Consider the following 18,277-nt stretch of genomic DNA (forward strand, 5'->3'; position numbering starts at 1 on the left):
CTAATGACTTCTGGGAAGTAGGTCATATGCATCTTATTACCACAAAATGTAAGCATTTCAATGCATTTGTAGCCCAGCTAACAAGTGAGTTTGAATAAATGTACAAATTCAGTGTGCATAATTTACATTAAGAGTGATTTTATTGACCAGCATCCTCAGAAGAATTTCCTCTCCATTTAGTTTATTTGCGTTGGCACAGTTTTAGGGAACTGAATCTACAGATGATGATCTGTTTGAATTGAACCATGGAGGTCATCTTGTATTCCTCATTTAATCTTTATTGTATTTAGTTCCATTTCATAGGGGAAATATTTCCCAGTAAACTGAAGCTAAGACTTCCATAAGATGGACCTAAACTATGTAAACAGATAAATATAAATCCTGGGATCTGTGTAGCTCTCCTAGCTTCCTGAAGAACTTTCAGCTTTTAAGTCCCTTCCAGTGTTGCCTACAACTCTTAGGCCCCTGGACATTATAGATGAGGGGCCTTCAAACACTTCATGGAAAGATGGAAATTTAAATAATGGAATTGTCCTGTGAGCTTTTTGGACCTCCTTCATATAGTCCATGAGATTTCCCCATTTTCACCCTTGTAGCTCCAAAAATTGTACTTGCATCTTTTTTTAATGCAAATATATATCCAACATAGTGAAATTAAACTATATTTTACTCTTTGATAGGTGCAAATTTTGTTCTGCATGCATAAGAAATAACATAAACGTAACATAAAAAAGCCTCAAAATTTCCTTTCTATGAGATTTTTACTACTTTCCTAGTTCTATATACTGAGTTCATTAACAAACAATGTATTAAGAGTGAAAGTGTATTCCAAATTTCCACTCTTAGTGTCTTTCTTTTCCATGGGCTCAGGGGAAATATTTGAACTACACATTTATTGCTAAATGTAAGTAAGATTTACTAGGTATTCCTGTAAGGTCTTTACATAAATGAATTACTTTACTCTTCAGGGAAAAAAAATCTGTCACCCAGGACTATTATTAACCCCATTTTACAGATGACAGGATAAAGGAAGATGATTAACTTGTACAAATTGAATATCTAGTGAGTGACAGATAGGCATTTGAACCCAATACAGGGTGTCCCCAGCATTCCTGTTCTCAACCACTACACCATCCAACCACCTTTGAAAATATGAGGAGGAAAAAATCATCTGAAATTTAAGCATTAAGAGATTGATACGACCCAGCAAGCCCCGTACTGGGCATATACCCAGAAGAGGAAAGAAACAAACCACGGCCAGACACCTGTGCTCCAATGTTTGTCGTGTCACAGTTCACAATTGCAAGGAGTTGGAAACAACCCAAATTTCCATCAACAGAGGAATGGACTAAAAAACTGTGGTACATAGTACAATGAAGTACTATGCGTCTCTAAAAAGCAGTGATGAACATATGGAGCACATAGTCGCAAGGGAAGAACTGGAGGAAATCATGCTAAGCGAAGTAAGCCAAGCACAAAAGGACAAGTACAACATGAGTGCGCTGAGGTAAGCTTAAAAAAAATGCAAAGGGGGCATAGGGGGAAAGCTCCTGTAAGCAAACATTCCTGGGATGAGGACCAGGTAGTAGGGCAGGGGCCAGACCAAATCCAGGGATACATATGGTAGCCAACTTAAAAGGAGAGGGGGAAAGGAAAAAATGTAAAAAGAAAGGGGTAGTGGGGACACAGGGCACTAACCCACCAAGGGGAGGGTGTTGTTTATATCTCCACAGGGAAAGAGGGACCAGACTTCAACCCTCTGCTCCATGATGTGAATGCAACACACCAGCATGGAGTAGGGAACCAGTGGAGAGGTGTGAGGCTCCGGCCTCAATCCCAACTAAGTGGACAGCTGCCCCTCCCCACAAAAGAATTTATTGCAGAGGACAGCACTAAATCTGCAGCTCAGGGAGAGGGACATGTCTGATCAGAGCACACGGGAGCAAACGAAGGGGGAGGATGAGAGAGTGGAGCACATCCTGGCCCACCAAGCCTTGAGGACAATATCCCTGCTCAGAGCAGCCAATGCACAGAGAAGCCCATATGGCCGCCCCCACTATGAGGCACCACATCCCTCACTGACCCATAGCCCTATAGGGGACAACACTGGAGACACAGTGTGGGAATTGCGCCCAATCTAATCCCACCACACCGAGGCAAAACTCTAAGGGCATGCAACAGAACAGCAAGGGGAACAGAGCAACAAAGTCCCTAAGGAATACCAAAAATAGACTTTGGGGCCAGGGCTTGGCACCCCATCAGACTCAACTGGAAAACACTCCTAAAGGCCAACAAACAGTGAACTAACTACAAGCTTTTCTTTCTTGTTTTGTCATTGGCTTTTTGTTGTTGTTTTCTTTTATTTTGTTGCTTGGTTTTGCTCTCTCTTGTTTTTGTGCATATTATTACCTCTGCAGGTCTGTCTAAATAAGATAGGCTGGATGAATAATCTGGAGGAGAAAACAACGAGACCGACAATTTGGGGGAACATGGGAGAGGGGGAGGTGGGGGGAAAGGAAGCAGTGTTCACAAACCCAGGGACAAGGGAACAACAAGTGATCCAAATCGGTGGTGAGGAGGTGTAGGAGGCCTGGTAGGGCGTGATCAAGGGTAATGTAACTGAGAGGAATTACTGTAACCCAAATGAAGGCTGAACATGATATTGGGACAAGAGGAAAGTAAAAGGAAATAGAGGAAAGAGCCAGGAGGCAAAGGGCATTTATAGAGGTCTAAATAAAGGCAGGTATATATGTAAATATATTTATAGATGAGGTTGGGGAAATAGATTTATGTTCATATATTTATAGGTTTAGTATTAAGGTAGCAGATAGACATTGGGCCTCCAATCAAGTATTCCCTCAATGCAAGAACACTTTGTTCTATTAAACTGGCATTCCACAATGCTCACCTTCCTGACACAATCACTGAAGACAAAGCAGGTGCCTAAGCAAATGTGAAGAAAGCTGATGGTGCCAGCTATCAAAAAATATAGCGTCTTAGGGTCTTAAAGACTTGAAGACAAACAAGCAGCCATCTAGCTCAGAAGCAACAAAGCCCACATAGAAGTAGCACACCAGCCTGTATGAGCACAAGGTGCCAAAGGGATCAGTTATCAGGCATCAAAGAACAAAAAATCATATCATTGTGTGCTCACCTCCCTGATATGATCGCTGAAGACAAATGGGTGTATAAACAAATGTGGTGAAGAAAGCTGATGGTGCTGGCTATCAAAAGATATAGTGTCAGGGGTCTTAAAGGTTTGAGGGTAAACAAGCGGCCATCTAGCTCAGCAGTAACAAAGCCCACATGGAAGAAGTACACCAGCCTGTGCGATCATTTGTTTTGTTTATATGGTGGAGTGTGTTTATTGTTTTTCTAATGTTGAACCATCCTTGTGTACCTGGTATGAATCTCGCTTGATCATGGTAAATTATATTTTGATACACTGTTGTATCCAGGATTTGGATTCAAATCATTTAACAATGAGTTTGCTGCCCTGATAATAAACTATTATTTAAGATATTTCCATATTGCTTTTTGCTTGACATCCTCACTTGCAATATTCTTCACTTCTATATGAGCATCCGCTGTGGAGTTTATCCTTAACCATCTTCTCACTATAGGAATAGGATCCTATTCTTAAGATGTAGGCCAATTTGACAAGTCATTGTGTTTGAGAGATTAGAAACAGTTAAGCGCCTTCTCTTCTCTGAACATATTATATTAACTTTTGTAAAACCCATCTCCACTTCTGCTGATTGTTCTGAAAATACTTTTAGTTCTTTGAACACCTTCAGGAATTGCATTTTTACTCATAATACCCGTGTGAATTTAGGGCATAACGACAGCGTGTTGCTTGATGCTCTGGCTGCTTGGCACTTTTCCTCTTTACATTTTATGCTTGTTTACTGAATTAACAAACACTGGGAATAAAATGTACTATTTTTCAGCAAAAGTACAGCAAGCTTTATAAAATGAATAAATACATATTACAAGCATGGTTCCATCTAATTTTTATAACTATGGATGGAATGAACCAGGAACTTAGAACATGATATTGTGCAGATGAACATTAAAAACAAGTAAGAAATATAAAATTCCACACTGGACAGCTGCCTGCCCTCCCAATGTAGAGAGACCCCTGATTACAAGTGCCAATTTTAACAAGCAGTTCAATGAACTCAACAAAAAATTGGGTATCAGTTCTGACCAGCCCGTGCAAACAAGCTGAATCCTTCCACTGTTGACTGAGTCCCGGGCTTGGTCACAGTAGTTCTTATGTTTGAGCCCATTATTACAGCCAGTGTATGATTGCATCTTGTTGTCACTCCAGTTTACAAAGCATGATGTCCTTTTCCAGGGACTGGTCTCTCCTGCCAACACATCCAAAATCCTTGAGATAAAATCTCATCATCCTTCTAAAGAACGTTCTGGTTGTTCTGCCAAGACAGGTTTGTTTGTTCTATTGGCAGTTCATGATATTTTCAATATTCATTGGCAGCACCATAATTCAAATGCATTCATTCTTCCTCCGTCTGCCTTATTAATTGCCCAACTTCTATATGCATAAGAGGCAATTGAAGACACCATGGCTTGGGTCAGGCACATGTTAGTCCTCAAAGTGGCATTCCTACTTTTGAACACTTTACAAAGATCTTGTGCAGCAGATGTGCCCAATACACTGTACCACTAGATCTCTTGACTGCTGTTTCCATGAGCACTGATTGTGAGTCCAAGCAAGACGAAACCCCGAGTTCAATCTTTTCTTCTTTTACCATTATGTTACCTACTGGTCCAGTTGTGAGGATTTTGATTTTCTTTACATTGAGTTGCAATCCCTACTGGAGATTGCAATCTTTGACCTTCCCCAGCAAATACTTCAAGTCCTCCTCACTTTCAGCAAGGATGTATCATCTGTATAGTGGAAGTTGATAAGGCATACATAAGTACATTTTATAAATCTTAATGAAAATTTGTGAATTATTTTCTTTAAATGCAGTTTATTTGTATGGTGCTTGCTTCCTCCTCATGCTTTCTCCTGCTTGAATATTTGCCTCCTTCCTCCAGTCAAGTAAGCAGTATTAACCAACAAGTATGTGTCCATTTTGCAGTCATATGATCATTGGCATATACATATTTCATTATTTCTCATTTAACAGCCCTACAATCACATGGAAATCAGCCAATATTCTTTTTACCAGATTCCCATTCAATGTGGTTGATAATTTTCTAAATATATGTATTCCTTCCTTCTAATGAAATTCAAGAGATTTTTGAAGAGGAGAAGTCTGATTCAAAGATGATAATGGATTAAACATATGTCCTTTCCCAGATGCTTACTCAAATATCTTCATGGGGAATTTTTTTTAATTAAAAGAACATTTTACTAGGGCTCTTACACTCTTATTACAATCCATACATCGATTGCATCAGGCATGTTTGTACATATCTTGCCATCGTTATTTTCTAGACATTTACTTTCTATTGAGCCCTTGGTCTCAGCTCCTCTTTCCCCTGCCCCCCACCCTCATGACCCCTTGATAGATTATGAATTACTATTTTAATATGTCACACCTAGTGCTGCCTCCCTTCCACCATGTTTTCTGTTGTTCTTCCTCCTGGAGGGGGCGTTGTATGGTTATGTGTCGATCATTGTGTTTAGTTCCCCCCTTCTCCCTACCCTACTGGTATCGCTATTCCCACTCGTGTTCCTGGATTCCAAGTGCAGTGAGCTCCCATCTCTTATCTATACCTGTGCACATGCTCCAGTCTAGTCTGAATTGAGAAGCAGCACTGGTGCCATGACAGTGGGGGGGTGAAGAAGCCTCAAGGAACAAGAGGAATATTATGTGTTTCATTGATGCTTTACTGCATCCTGGTTGATTTATCCCTTCCCTGTGGCCCCTCTGTGGAGGAATGTTCCATTGTCTACAGATGGACTTTGGGTCTCTGCTCCAACCCCCCTCATTCTCAACAATATGTTTTTGTTTGTTTGTTTGTTTGTTTGTTGTGTGTCTTCTGATGCCTGTTACCGGGTCATGATGACTCCTCATGATCGCACCGGCAGTGTGTTTCTTGCACATGGACTTGTTGCTTCTCTGCTGGATGGCTGTTTGTTTAACTTCAAGGCTTTAAGACGCCAGACGCTCTATCTTTTAATAGCCGGACACCATCTGCCTTCTTCACCACATTTGCTTATGCACCCATTTTGTCTTCAGTGATTGTGCCTGGAGGGTGAGCATCCCAGGATGCTGATTTGTTAGACCAAAGTGTTCTTGTATTGAGGGAGGGTATGAGCAGAGGCCTAAAACCCATCCACTACCTCAGTGTATCACCATATAAATATATGTACAGAGGCTAATATCTCTATTTCCGTGGATTAATGTATTTACATATGTACACATTATGTTTATACCTCTATCCATTGCTCTGCTTCCTAGATCCTTCCTCTGTTCCTTTTACCTTCCTCCTGCCCCACCGTCACGTTCATGGGGATATTTTGTAAGCCAAAACCCACGAGGACAAGCAGCACGGGAGAGAGTACAACTGTTACAAAATTTTGGAAGGTAGAAGGTAGAAGGCAGATAGATGCTTTCTATCAGATCTCAGAAAACTAAATCAATTTTTAGGAATGTCAAGGGGAAAAAAAGCAATTTACATCATATAGTCCCAGCCAAGTCAAAGATTGGTGGCACCATATACCTCTAGAAGAAGGGTTGAATGGAAAGTTAACCTAAAGTAGATTTATTAAGAAATAGATTTTAAATCACTTCCATTGAGAACAAGTAGGAAGCTGCCCTTCTCCCACTCTGGCAGGAGAACAAAGGCTTAGTCTCTGAAAAGGGTGAAACAAAAGATGTGGCAGATGCGAGATCACCAAAACCAATTTCCTTCACCTTTGAGGCACACAACCACACTACACCAGCCAGCCTCCCTTGCACTGGACTGTAGCCAAGTGCCAGAATTCCAGCCATTGGAATATGTAAGGCAGTGGTGTGTTTCCCTGGCACGTTAAACCCTCCCAGAAATAAGCATCTCATTTTCCCCTTTTTGGCATAAACTTGAAGGCCATATGATTGGAAGAGGCTCATTTTCTAAAGAACTACACAGAAAGCTGCCTAATGAGCATCACATTGAACTAGGGGTGAGCATAGACTTTCCTTTGTAAAGGAGTTCTGAATTGGAAACATGTATGTTACAACTCCTATTTCTAATTGTAATTTCTATAGAACTTGCTTCTCTGAAGTGGAAAACTATTATTAACTCCTATTCAAGAAAATCTAGGGTAGGCATGGGGTTCAAATAAATGAGCATGAGAATCAGAAAGACTGAAGACTCCTATATTACTATGTAGAACATTTGATAAAACTGCCTTTTGTGATCACTTAAAAGGAAGACCACTGCCTACTGAATCTGTAGCTCCAGGAATTTAATTGGAAAGCATTTGAGATACAATGTGTATTGGCCACAATTGCCTGCCTGCTTCAAGATATTACATGAAAGAGATGAACTCAGAAAACAGTTGGCTGACTCTTCAACCAAGAACATCAATGCATGGAGACAGTCCTAGTGCTTTCCACATCAAGAGCAAGTCCACTGCCATTGAATCCATTCCAATTCTGAGAAAGCCTGTGTGGGGTTTCAGAGACTATCAATCTTTGCTGGAGCACACCAGCACCATGAAGTTGCTGGTGGGCTGGAACCACTGATCATGCCTAGCCAATAGTGCCAGTAAGACTCCTTCCAAGTGAGTTGGGAAGGCTGGTTATTTTTGCCCAAACTCACTGCCGTTGAGTTCACTCTGACTCACAGCGAACCTAGAGAACAAGGTGGAATTGTCCGTGTGGGTTTCAGAGACTGTAACTCTCTACAAGGGTGGAGACCCTGCATTTCTCCAGAAGAGCGTCTGCTGGCTTCAAACTGCAGCCCAACTCATCACCATCACACCAGCAGAGCTCCGGGCCAAACAGGAAGAGAGATGATTTTTAAAGGTCTTCAGCAATTAGATCCCATGGGACTTTTCTGTTAAGAGAATTGACTCAGCCCTACAGCAGGTATCAGAAAAGCCAACCCAGACTCAAACTAGCCACTCAAGTTGGAAGATAATGCAAATGACGAAGCAAATACAGAAACCCTAAGGAATATCTCTAGGAAAAGTTATGGGGATAATTTAACAGTATATGTAACTGACTGAAAGCAAATATAGCAAAACAATTACACTTGAGTGGGACTGTAAAAATACAGTTAAATTATAAGACTGGTTTTTCAGTGTCTGATCTGTTAAGGACCTAAATATGGATGCGTTGGACTGCAAACTGCAAGGTCAGAAGTTCTTATCTCACAGCCGCTCTTCAGGACAACGATGAGGCCGCCCCAGAAACCCCAGGGTCATTCTACTCAATCCTAAACGGCCATCAGACCCAAAGTTGACTCCGTGGCAGGGGATTTGGATCTGGGTTTTTCTTTTACAATTCTATGCATAAACTATCAATCAAATGTGAGGATGCGATATAAGTTCTCATGCACACAAAGTCTCAACTGAATTCTGTGTCCGAAAATCACTGACGAGTATGGTTGCCCTCGGTAAAATAGCCTCAGAACACAGCCCTGGTGGTGTAGTTCTGAAACACCAGCCACTGAAACCCGGTGGAGTACAGTTCTGTTTGTATGCACACCGGGCCACCACGAGTAGAAATTGCCTCAATGGGAACTGGTTGTTCATTGTTTCATCATACCCTGCTCCAGTTTGTCAGACTGCAACCCAACTGAGAGGAAATAAACTCTACAAGAATCCACGTCTCCCAAGATACATGCAACTATATTCAAGCTCGATTAAAAATTTTATTATGAGAGAATGCAATTTTTTAAATGTGTATGTCTTACATGTATAACTATAAACTTTTTAAAGGCAGATCAATTTTATTTTATGAAAACAAAGTTTCATATGCCAAAAGATTCCCTAATAAAATCAGCAGAGATACAGCAAGTTGAAAAACAAATTTGTGATACATACATCCAATAGGCTATCAATCTCTCTGGTGCTCACTCTCCTCAAAAAAATGGCAACAGAAACACAAATAGCCCAATAAAAAATACCAGCAAATAATAGGAATGGATAATTTACCAAAGAAAAGACAATTCCAGTGACAGATAAACCTGTGAAATACGCTTGCTCTTTCAGATCGTTAAAAAAGTAAAGTCGCCATATCGTAAGATTGGATATACATTAAGGAAGCATTTTGTTGCTGTTCTTGGAAAGCCTACTCTTAATACGGGTGTGGATGTGAGGAAAGGCTTCACAAGCAAAAGTAAGTTATTAAGCGTGTTTCTGACAAAAACACCAGTGAGTAAGGTTATTTGCTCTTATTACAGCAGCACTTGAAGTGGCAAAGGCAGGTAAACTAGGGAGTTTATTTTCAATGGTGCAACTGATGAAAATAGCTGTTTCAATAGGTTAAACCACAAAGACGAAATAAACACATTTGACTCTATTTAAACAACTTTCTTTGACTTACTGGGAAAGCTAGTATTTGTATTCCTCACCTTTCTTTACACCCTCTCTCTTGGTTTCGTCCATCTCCAAATCTTCCAAATCTCCAAACACAGGTCAGCAAAATCCCTGCCACCCACAGAAACAACCCCATACCCACGGCTTTTCACTGAGAAAGTCATTCTACTCCTGTCTCCTGCCCTTGTCACCTCCACTGAGAAGCAACTGTGTCCCCTGAGATGAGACAGGGCTCCTTTTACTAGGATATTATTTTTGAGGTGCCAGAAAAGCCAATGATGATTAAGTTCAAATGACTGATTATAAAGGTGCATTACCTAGTATAATCCCAATTGTTGTTCTTTTCCTGGAAAAACTGGCAGAAAATACAAATGACTACAAATATTTGTAAAGAGGCATGCCAAATTCTCAACAAATTAATTCCACTGTTACTGCTTCGTATTTTATTCTTGGTGTTCTATAATTTCCCCACTTCATTCAATAAGCATGTGTTGTACTTGGAAGCCACAATCAATAGCATATTTATACAGCACTTTCAGTTCCGCGTTCTTGCTCCACCCACATCACTGGTATAGATGAGAGCAAGAGGAAAGGGATAATCTTCTCCAAGACACTTATTTGAATAGTAAAAGTAATAATCCCAATACAAAGATGTGAAAATGAACCAAGGAAGCAGCTCTTCAGTGCCCTTGAGTGGACTAGTTTGCAGCCACGCCAGGTGACAGAACAGAGCTGCCTCGTGGTGTTCTGGGCAGTGATCTCCGTGTAGAGCAGCGGTTCTCTGCCTGTGGGTCGCAGACCCCTGTGTGGGGGTCAAACGACCCTCTAACAGGGGTCACCTGATTCATAACAGTAGCAAAATTACAGTCATGAAGTAGCAACAAAAATATATTTTTTGCCATGAAAATAGTTCTATTGTTGGGGGGAGTCGCCACAACATGAGGAACTATATTAAAGGGTTGCAGCATTAGGAAGGTTGAGAACCACTGATGTAAAGACTTTCAAGCCACCAGCTTTGGTCAGCAGCCAAGCACTTAACTGTTAGCTACATCACACATTGGTCAGGTTTGTGTCTGTGTGTGTGCTATGGTGGCTTGTGTACGGATACCTAAAAGGTTTGGCACTGGTATTTCTAATACCAGCAGGGTCGTCCATCAAGTTTAAACAGAGCTTCCAGACTAAGACAGACTAGAAAGGCAGGCCTGATGCTCTACTTCTGAAAATTGGTCAGTGAAGAGCCTCAGATCAAATCAGAATATTGTGCGATACAGTGCTAGAAGATAAGTGTGTGTGCATACACCCACAACACACACACACACACACACACACACACACACGGACTGCATCCCAGATTGGAAAGGACTCAAAGTAGGACTGAGGAGGAAATGCCTTCTTAAAGTAGAATAAATCTTAATGATGCCGATAGAAAAAAGCTTTGAGGAGGTCATGATTTGCTGGTATGGCATGACTCAAAATGAGAAATAACAAGATAAAACATCCATTAATGATCAATATACGGAATATGTAAAGTAAGATGGTGTAGGACTGAGTAACACTCCTTCTGTTATATGTAGGTCTCTATGAGTTGGAGACTTGCTTTTATCAAATAGCCACGTATAGAAAAGATAGAGGGTAATATACCTATACAATAAGCTTTTCTCTAAGGAAAGCTCAGAGAGCATGACTCCATTGAAAATATATTATGCCATAAAATCAAGTCATTGCTATCCTTATTTGGGAGCTCATGGAGAAATAAGTCTCTATAAGGTTATATCATAAGTACAGATAATAGAAAGCATCTTGGATAGGTCACACGCAAAAGAAGCCATAATTCTCTCATAAGGGGGAACATTCACATTACGAGTAGCCTTTTTAGTAAGAGACGCATTGAGTGCACCATGCACTTGAAGATACCATGCCAAGGAGAACTGAGTCTCCATGCAAGTTGTCCTTTTGATTTAAAGTTGCAATACCTTCGCTGACTGCAATTCTATACGGCATTATATTTCAGGAACACAAGGCTCTAAGTTGACCTCAGGCCACACAGCAATAAGTATCTCAGCCTCATGACTGCAAATATCCTGTTTCATGCAAAGCAACATGAATAGTGTTAAGACATCACCAGCATCAAATCAGGAGTGCTGAATTCTAGACTGGGAGTGGCCGCTCCCTAACCTTGAGTAAGTCCTAGAACCCCCTGTGTTCTCCCACAAGCTGCTTAAATTAGAAGATGATCTCTCAGTCTTCCGCCAGAAGGCATTCCGGCTGGCTATAAGCAGGGTCGACAGATGTCAACGTTTTCAGCCAATGGCTACAACTAAGGCTCTCTCCCCTCTCCTGTGCTCTTCCATCTCTGAGTAGACCCGGTCTTCCTTCACTTTTCTTTGCCCTGCCTTTCCTCCTGCTGCCAATGTCCCACAGTCCTTTACCGCCAACACAGAATTTTCTCCAGTGGTGAGTCACAAGCACTGAACATTACTGTGTTTTTCCCCAAACAATGTGTCCAGTAAATGCCATGCACATGCATGGGATGTGCATAGTGCTTTTAGGGAATTCACACAAAATTGAGGGTCACGTGGTTCCCTAAAAGCTGCTAACATGCTCATTATTTGCATAAAGATATGGTACTCTAGTGCCAGACCCCAGATTGAGCATTTTCTATTCAGTTTCTCATTTAATCCTCATAACTAGTTCATGAAATGTATGTAGCCAAGTCTTTATGTGACCATAGGAAATATGTAATACTGTTTGCTTTCTATTTTTATTTTATCAATCAGGAACCCGGTTTGGCTTGGCTTTCACTCCACCTGCGACTTCTATTTTCCAGTGTGTACAAGAGAATAATCATGCCAAAACTCTCACTGCCATCGAATCAATTCACACTCGGAGAGGACAAAGAGAACTAGTCCCCTGCAGGACAGACTGGAACTACCTGCCCCTGCGGGTTTCTGAGGCTGAAAGTCTCTATGGGAGCAGAAAGTTGCATCTTTCTCTGAGGGGGCGGACCGATGACCTGTAATTAGCAGGTCAATGTGTATCCCGCTAGGCCCAGGGACTCCTTACAATAATCGTTCAGCACCTTAAATGAGGTCGTGGGCTCTCTGGACTAAGGATAAAAGAATCCGATTGGGGGTCTCCTCACAATGTGTCGGCTCATTGCTCCTCTTCATGAGTCTCAGAGAAGCCCTTAAGTGTGGCTGCTAACGTCGCTGCATCGATCGCAGGTTCCAGGGTTGGAGCAGCAGCCAGAGTGGCTGTGATGTTCCAGCCTGACCAGCGTGAGACTCTTCACCATCTCCCAACGTGAGCACTGACGGGGCAGGAATCAGAGACTAACATTTTGGTCAAGTGATTCTCTTCCATTTCAAATCAATTTACTATAAACTGCTCTTGTTTTCTTTTTCTTTTTTTTTAAATCATTTTATTGGGGACTCATACAACTCATCACAATCCATACATATATCCATTGTGTCAAATACATTTGTATTTGTTGCCCTCATCATTCTCAAAACATTTGCTTTCTACTTGAGCCCTTGATATCAGCTCCACATTTTCCCCTCCCTCCCCACCCGCCTCCCACATGAACCCTTGATAATTTATACATTATTGTTATGTTGTCATGTCTTAAACATGTCAGTCTCCCTTCACCCACTTTTCTGTTGTCCATCCCCCAGGGAGGAGGTTATATGTAGGTCCTTGTAATGGGTTCCCCTTTTTCACTCCACCCTCCCTCCTCTCTCACAACTGGTCCTGAAGGGATCATCTTTCCTGGATTCCCTGTGTTTCCGGTTCCTATCTGTACCAATGTACATCCTCTGGTATAGCTGGATTTGTAAGGTAGAATTGGGATCATGATACTGGGGGAGGGGGGAAGGAAGCATATAAGAACTAGAGGAAAATTGTATGTTTCCTCGTTGCTACACTGCACCCTGACTGGCTCGTCTCCTTCCCGAGACCCTTCTGTGAGGGGATGTCCAGTTGCCGACAGATGGGCTTTGGGTCTCCAATCTACACTCCCCCTCATTCATAATGATATGATTTTTTGTTCTTTGATACCTGATCCCTTCTACACCTCATGATCACAGAGGCCTGTGTGCTTCTTCCATGTGGGCTTTGTTGCTTCTGAGCCAGATGGCCGCTTGTTTACCTTCAAGCCTTTACGACCCCATATGCATATCTTTTAAGTTCACACAGATGTGGTCAAAGTTTAAAGGAATGATGAGAAGTATCACAGTCTCACAGTATGTCGGTGTCCTTTTTAGCAGGTTTCTTACCCCACTAAGCCTCAATTTCCTCATTTGTAAAAGGATGAAGAATTTTTCAGGGGTTTTTGAGAAGTTTGATTAAGACAATCCCTATAAGAATGAAGCCAGATAACCCATGTGAAGTGCATGGCAGGTTAGGTACTCAAAAAACATTAGCTGCAGCTGTAGATAAAGCTAACAACAGATCAGTGTTAGATTCAGATGCCTGTGAACACAAACATGCAAAGACACAGATTACAGATAAATACGAGGGGGCTTCAAAAAGTTCCTGAACACGTGGAATGAAAGGATCATAGGGTTTTTTTCTGTGGACTTTTGGAAGCCCCATGTATGAAGGTTGGTAGGTCGATCCAAACTGAAACTCACTGCCATAGGGTCTGTTCCAACTCATGGCACTTGTAGGACAGGGCAGCCTGGCCCCTTTGGGGGTTTCTGTGGTGATCAAAATTTAGAGGAGCAGAAATTCTCCTCTTTCTCCCTTGGCGCTGGTGCATTTCACCTGCTGGCCTTACAGTGAACAGCCAAGGACACAGACCCTGGAATATGCTCTGTCCCGCTAACAGCAGCCCAGCCACAAAGGATGCCATCTTTCTCCCGAGGCGTTAGAGAAAGTCACCTGGCGGCACAAGCAGGAAACGGTACCAGTGGTCCTCCATGACAGGCCGTCCTCAGGGCTAGGAACCCAGTTATATGGTACCGACACCCCCCACCTCTCGGCAAAAAAAAAAGCCTGTTGTGTGAACAATTTGAGGTTCAAACAATGGTTTATAATAACAAAGGGACACTACTTTGCAACACCCATCAAAACATCATTGTATTGGTATTGGTCTGTTAAAGGTATTATAGCCTATCTGGATGTGTTTTGTTAAATTCTTTTATACTTATGAAATTTTATGACTGCCATTAGGTACAAATCATCCCTAATTAACTTTAGAGAACAAATTCCGCTTACAGGCAAGACAGGAACAGGACTCCTCAGGAGGCCTGCACTGCCCTTGTTTTCACTGTGAAAGACTCTGGCGCCACCTCGTGGCCGCTGAGCACGCTGGTCCCACCCAAGCAACGCCGCTTTCTCGTGGGTTGTTGATTTCCAGTAACTCACCCCAGTCCCAGCCCTAAAACAAACAAGGCTGCTTAGGGCATGTTTTTTTCTCGTTTTTTGGCAATTCTGACTCATGACCACCTCACTAATTGCTCCACAGTAGTTTCTGGCTGTAATCTTTAAGAAAGGTGCGCTCTAGATGTCCAAAGAAGAACTTCTAGGTGAGGTCAACTAGCCTTTCAACTAGCAAATGAGCTTAACCATTGTGTCACCCCTTTTAAAACTAAAAAACAACAACAAAAAAAGAATAGTTTACTTGGTTGGTAATTGGAAGAAGAACCCTATCCTGTCCCCGTTGGAAGCAGTGCATAAACTGTGTTCTATTGTCCATTTCATAGGAACCCTGGTGGTGTAGTAGTTTTGTATTCCGTAGCTAAGGGTAAAGTCAGAAGTTCGAAACCACCAGTGGCTCCATGGGAGAAAGATGATGCTTTCTACTCCTGCCAAGAGTTACAGTCTCAGAAACCCACTGGAGCAGGTCCATCCTGTCCGGTAGGGTCACTATGGGTTGGAATCAACTTGGTGTCAGTGAGTTTGGGGACTGGGGTATTATCCATTTGAGATTCCATGTATCTCTATTTTTACTGAATGAGTTCAATTAGCAATCCTCCCTAAGAAGCTGTTGAGTCGCTGCTGGGCTCTTAAGAATTGTGCAGCTGCCAATCTAAAAGGAAAAATAAATCAGAAAAGAGCTATAATAGAGATGTGTAAGAATTAGGTAGACAGAAATGAGGGCTTTGGCGGAAGCTACCTGGACAACATGACCACCAAACGCATCAAGGAGAGGCCAGATAGCGTGGGCTGAGTGAGAAAATTCAATTCAATAATATTCTTAACTCCAGCTACTAAACTCTCTGCTAATAACTACAGATAAAAAGATGGCCAAGAACACCGCCGTGGCTGAGCCCAGGGCCCGCCAGCCTGAAGTGTCTGCAGCCTGGAACCGCACCTGCCCCGTCCTCCCAGGTGCAGGCCAGACAGGCAGTTGTGGCAGACCAGAGATCCTGAGCAAGCTCTTGTCTTGGCTGGTGATACCGAGCTAAGTCTGTTTCTGAGGACATCCTCAGTGGATGGCAGCAAGATGGTCAACCTGCAGACCTCTCATCCCCTTCCAAGCCCAAACATCAGAATTAAGCCCTGAAAGGAGGGGAAGGGAGGGCGTGGGAAGGAGGGGTGGGGGTGGGTAGAAGGTCCCAGGCATAAGCATGTTGCTAGGGAAAAGGAAAATTTAACTCATAAATAGCCCTTTCATGTTTGGATTGAAGGTAAAAATCTCTTTCATCTCCTCTATGAAAATGTCTTTACTCACGTAAGGCCAAGTTCAAAATATCCACTATTACATTATATTTCCTCTAACCAACCAAATCTCAAATAATTGCTCTATTACTTCTGTGTTTCAGCGCCCTAGTTCTTATTTTATTACTCATTAAGTGATCTTTTATTGTTTTTCAGAGAATTATTCATTTATCTTAGCTACACCCAACCCCCACTACCAAATAAATGTTATATATCTTGAGCAGGGAACAAGTTCACAATTTCTGCAACTTCAAAGTCCCTGTTCTTCATGCCTAGTCAATAGGTTTCCACTCCCATCATTCACGAGTTCATTCATCTCCCTAAACTCACATTTCACCATGTTCTAGATTCCACATATTGCTCCAGAACCTGACTCCATCCATTATTCTTTTTCTTGGGTCTTCAATCTCGCCCTTAAATTTTATTTCCCTCTAGTCTATAAAATAGCCAATATTTCTCATCCTTAAAAATCCAATCTCCATCTACTGCCCAATTTTCTCCTCCCTTCTTATCCAACCTTACTGTAAACATATTCCAAAGTCGTTGTTTCTACACTCTCCTTTCTCACTCCTTCCTCAATGCACCCTCAATAATTATTCTCATAGTTAGCAGAGGCCTTTCCATTGAAAAGCCAATGGATTCTGTATTATATATCTTGCCTGACCTTTTTGTAGCAGTTGACATTATTGACCACTTGCTATTTCTTAAACCTCTAACAGAGGTTTCATTAAATAAGTATTTATCAGCTTCTCACTACATGCTATGTCTCATACTCGGGTGAAGGAGTCAAATGGAAATAAATGGTCTCTACCCTCTACTAGCCAGTCCAGCAGGGAAGACTAAGTGAAAAGTAAGGAGAAGGCAAAAGACAAAGCATCGAGTCTCCTGGTTCTTCTACTAAGCCTTTCCCTGTTCCCTTCCCTAAAACAAAGGGCTCTCGGTGTTTGTTTAATTAAACAAGCTATGCAAGTATGCATCCCTAATATAAGTTAAATGTATACCTATGTGAAAGGGCTTCAAGAGTTCATGGAAAAGGTCCATTGTCTTTTAATTCCATTTATCCATGAGTTTTCTGAAGCCCTCTTGAGGGGCTAATATTTTGAGACAATGAGGTGAGATTTGTCATTAGCTATGGTGGGTCTAGGAGGCCTGGTGATACAATCCTGAAGCATTGAGCTGCTGACTGAAAGGTCAGAGTTTGGAACTCAGCGGCCACTTCAGGGGTTTTGTTCCCTTAAAGCTCACAGCCTAGGTCATCCTGTGAGACAGTTCTACTCTGTCATTCAGCATCACGGAGTCAGAATCAATTCAACAGCACATTAACAGGGTGGGTCTGAGCTGGTTTCCCCTGGATACCTCTTATATCAAGGCACACTAACAGGATGACCATGGGAAAGGACCTCCCATAGGACAGCGTTCATGGTCAGGATGCATGCGCTCAAAATCAAGCTCACTGCCTGAGAGTCCGTTCTGACGCACCACAGCCCTATAGGGCAGGGTAGAAGTCCCGCTTTGGGTTTCTGATGTGGGTTTCTGAGCAGAAAGCCTCATCTTTCTCCTTCAGAGAAGAACTGCAACCGAATTGGCAACCCGGTGTGTTGGCAATCCAGTGTATAACCCAGTGTGTAACCCGCCAGGCCCCCAGCGTCCCTTCAGCATGAGAAAGCGACGGTTTCAATGCTGATCATCAGCCTTCAGCCCTCACCTTCCTATCTTTTACTTTTCATGTGCTCATACTTCTAAATGGCAATCTTATCAGTTTCCAAGAACAGGTTATTTATTGGTCAGATGGAAGTACTCCTGAAGTCTAAGTTACTGTATGTTTCCAATATGTTAGTCCAAAATGACTCGTTCAGTATTAGAAACCAAATCATACTAAAGGGCAATTGTATTTGCATGACCCCTTACCGAAATTTCAGTTCATTGCCAAATATTCTAAATGAGCAGAAATTGTTTGCCATTTAAAATGAGTCAAAAAAGACTCAAGGGCAATGAGTTTGGGTTGAGTGAGTTCTTTTTTTTTTTTTTTAACATTTTATTAGGGGCTCATACAACTGTTATCCCAATCCATACACACATCAATTGTGTAAAGCGCATTTGTACATC

The 18,277-nt window shown here is 42.0% G+C and overlaps 1 protein-coding gene across 1 annotated transcript in view; it reads left to right on the forward strand.

Annotated features, from left to right (window-relative positions):
• The first annotated feature begins 15,753 nt into the window (after positions 1 to 15,753).
• Positions 15,754 to 18,277, forward strand: part of STEAP1 (STEAP family member 1) — a 19,990-nt gene continuing 17,466 nt past the window's right edge. The window contains exon 1 of the mRNA XM_013004691.2: positions 15,754 to 15,841. Coding sequence (XP_012860145.2) covers positions 15,754 to 15,841 — 88 coding nt within the window. The remainder of the gene's footprint in view (positions 15,842 to 18,277) is intronic.

This window comes from Echinops telfairi, unplaced genomic scaffold (assembly GCF_000313985.2).
Source record: "Echinops telfairi isolate 266 unplaced genomic scaffold, ASM31398v2 ScPeMD7_23;HRSCAF=83, whole genome shotgun sequence".
Lineage (NCBI taxonomy): Eukaryota > Metazoa > Chordata > Mammalia > Afrosoricida > Tenrecidae > Echinops > Echinops telfairi.